The 2500-nt window shown below is 52.2% G+C and overlaps 1 protein-coding gene across 1 annotated transcript in view; it reads left to right on the forward strand.

Annotated features, from left to right (window-relative positions):
• PTSG_09506 (uncharacterized protein) overlaps positions 1–2281 on the forward strand; it is a 5689-nt gene extending 3408 nt beyond the window's left edge. The window contains exons 9-16 of the mRNA XM_004989879.1: positions 182–238; positions 394–476; positions 607–709; positions 977–1145; positions 1367–1424; positions 1622–1684; positions 1854–1912; positions 2128–2281. Of these exons, the coding sequence (XP_004989936.1) occupies positions 182–238; positions 394–476; positions 607–709; positions 977–1145; positions 1367–1424; positions 1622–1684; positions 1854–1912; positions 2128–2225 (690 nt within the window). The 3' untranslated portion in view covers positions 2226–2281. The remainder of the gene's footprint in view (positions 1–181; positions 239–393; positions 477–606; positions 710–976; positions 1146–1366; positions 1425–1621; positions 1685–1853; positions 1913–2127) is intronic.
• Positions 2282–2500: the final 219 nt, after the last annotated feature.

Consider the following 2500-nt stretch of genomic DNA (forward strand, 5'->3'; position numbering starts at 1 on the left):
CGTGCTGTGGTATCGTGTGGATGGGTGGTGAATGGAGCGTGCATGGATTGGGGGTGGGGGGGGTAGTGATAGCGTGAGGAATAGCTAATTGTGTGTGTGTGTGTGTGTATGTGTGTGTGTGCGGCATATTGCTCGGTATGATTCTCACTATCATGTGCACGTGTATCCGTGTGATGACCAGAACGTGCAATTGGATCTGAAGAGGATGATCAGCGATGCGCCCCAGAACAGAGTCCAGGTCTGTGCATGAAGCGCCCACATGCTATTGCACACACACGCACACACATACACATACATACGACACGTGATTCATGGTGCAATGGTTTTTTTTTTGACGACGCTTCCTCACAATACACCACACATGTGTGTGCATTTGTGTGTTCTGTTGTCCAGGTGACAAAGGAGGAGTATGACATTTACTGCAACATGGACTCGACATTCGAGCTGTGCAAGATTTGCAACGCAAACCTCAAGAGGTGTGTGTGTGTGTGTGTGTGATTGTGTTGGGAATGGTGGACTGTGACATGCTTCCCCCCCCCCTCTGGAATGTGTATTTTTCACGCCATTCACACGACATGTGACAACGTATATGTATGTGTATGTCAGCGTGCGCATGGAGCCGTGTGGGCATCTCATGTGCAACGACTGTCTGCAGAAATGGACGCAGACATCCAAGAAGGACCCGCCGTGCCCCTTTTGCCGCAAACCTGTCCGTTTGCCTGGACGAGTTGTGTTGTGTTGTGTTTATGTGTGTGTGCGTGCGTGAGTGTGTGTGCGTGCGTGAGTGTGTGTGCGTGCGTGAGTGAGTGTGTGTGTGTGTGCGTGCGTGAGTGTGTGAGTGTGTGTGTGTGCTGTATTTGCATGTGTGCGTGTGTGTGTGTGTGTGTGCGTGCGTGCGTGCGCGTATCCAACTGCAATTGATTTCTTTATTCTGATGTACATGATCACACGCGTGCTTGTATGCCTCCATCACCAGGTTTTGAGCGTTGAGAACATTGTTGTGGACCCGTTTGATCCCATCGCTGATGACGACGACAACGGTCACGATGATGTCGATCACGCTGATGACGATGATGACGACGATGATGGTGGTGGTGTGAACGCAGATGATTTGGACCTTCTCAAGGACCTCTACCCCTCACACAGTGCGTCTTGCTCCCGCTTGTTGTGTGGTTTGATTTGTTTGTGTTTGACTTTGGTTTGCTTTGTTTTTGGTTTGGCCAATTCATCGCGGGGTTTGGGATTTGCGTGCAAGGCCCGTTGCTCGCCATTTCCCTCTCGCTTCCCATGACTGCTCCTCTCCCCTTACCTCATCCACCTCATCCACTTTATACCGACCCCCCCCCCCCGCCCACAACAAAATCAGGATGTCCAAGTGCGCCCCCACCCCCAATCTCTCCTCCTCTGTCCCCAACCTCGTCCAGGTTGGTTGTATGCACACACACACACACACACACACACACACACACACACACACACACACACACACACACACACAGAGTAGCACAATACGCACACAATATGCGCGCGCAATGCACAATACGCGCGCGCGCACACATTGCACATAATACGCGCATGCAACATGGACTCTTCATTCACTCACAACATCTCTCAATGGCAGGAATCGGAGATTGCCGCCACTTCCACGCGTGTCTGCATCCCAGGGCGCATCACGTAGACCAAGGTGGCCACCAATCACAATAGTATCGTTGTCTCCACTGCACACACATGCACACCATCAATTACTCGCTGGCGGCGCTGTACTCACACGACCACCATCACAACCACACACACACACACACACACACACACACACTCACACACACACACACACACACACATACATACATCAGTGAGGGCATGAGCAGTACGGAGCCGGTCGTGGACCCGTCTCGCCTCCGACGGCTCGTTGGTGCGTTGCCTCAACGCCACTGCACGCGGTGGCGCTGATGGTGGTGGCGTTTGCTCCTGGCGGGTTGCTTGGAGTGTTCTTGGAGAGTTTACTTGCATTCTGACACTTGATGATGGCTTGTGCTTCATCCCGCACACCTCCATGAACCACTTTGTGCTCTTCCACGTGCCCGTGTCTTAACATGTGTGTATGTGTGTGCTTGTATCCTTGTGCAGAGATGGGGTTTGCGCGGGACCAGTCTGAAAAGGCGCTCAGGATTGCAAAGAATGACCTTGATATGGCCACAAACATCCTGCTGTCATTCACAAACTGACACGTATTCGCGGCTTTGTGTGTTTCTGTCTGTGTCTGTGTCTGTGTCTGTGTCTGTGCCTGTGTCTGTTTGTGTCTGTGTCTGTTTGTGTCTGTGTCTGTGTGTGTCTGTTTGTGGATGCGGACACATGCATGTGTGCTCGCTTGTGTCCATCGCTGCCACTCGTTACGTTCCTTGCGTTTGCTGGCAACACCGTTGTCGCCCCCCCCCCCTTGCCTCACACCTTGACATTTGCTAGAGCCTCTCCTTTGTGCATTGATCCCAACTTTCAACTG

This window comes from Salpingoeca rosetta, assembly GCF_000188695.1.
Source record: "Salpingoeca rosetta unplaced genomic scaffold supercont1.26, whole genome shotgun sequence".
NCBI lineage: Eukaryota > Choanoflagellata > Craspedida > Salpingoecidae > Salpingoeca > Salpingoeca rosetta.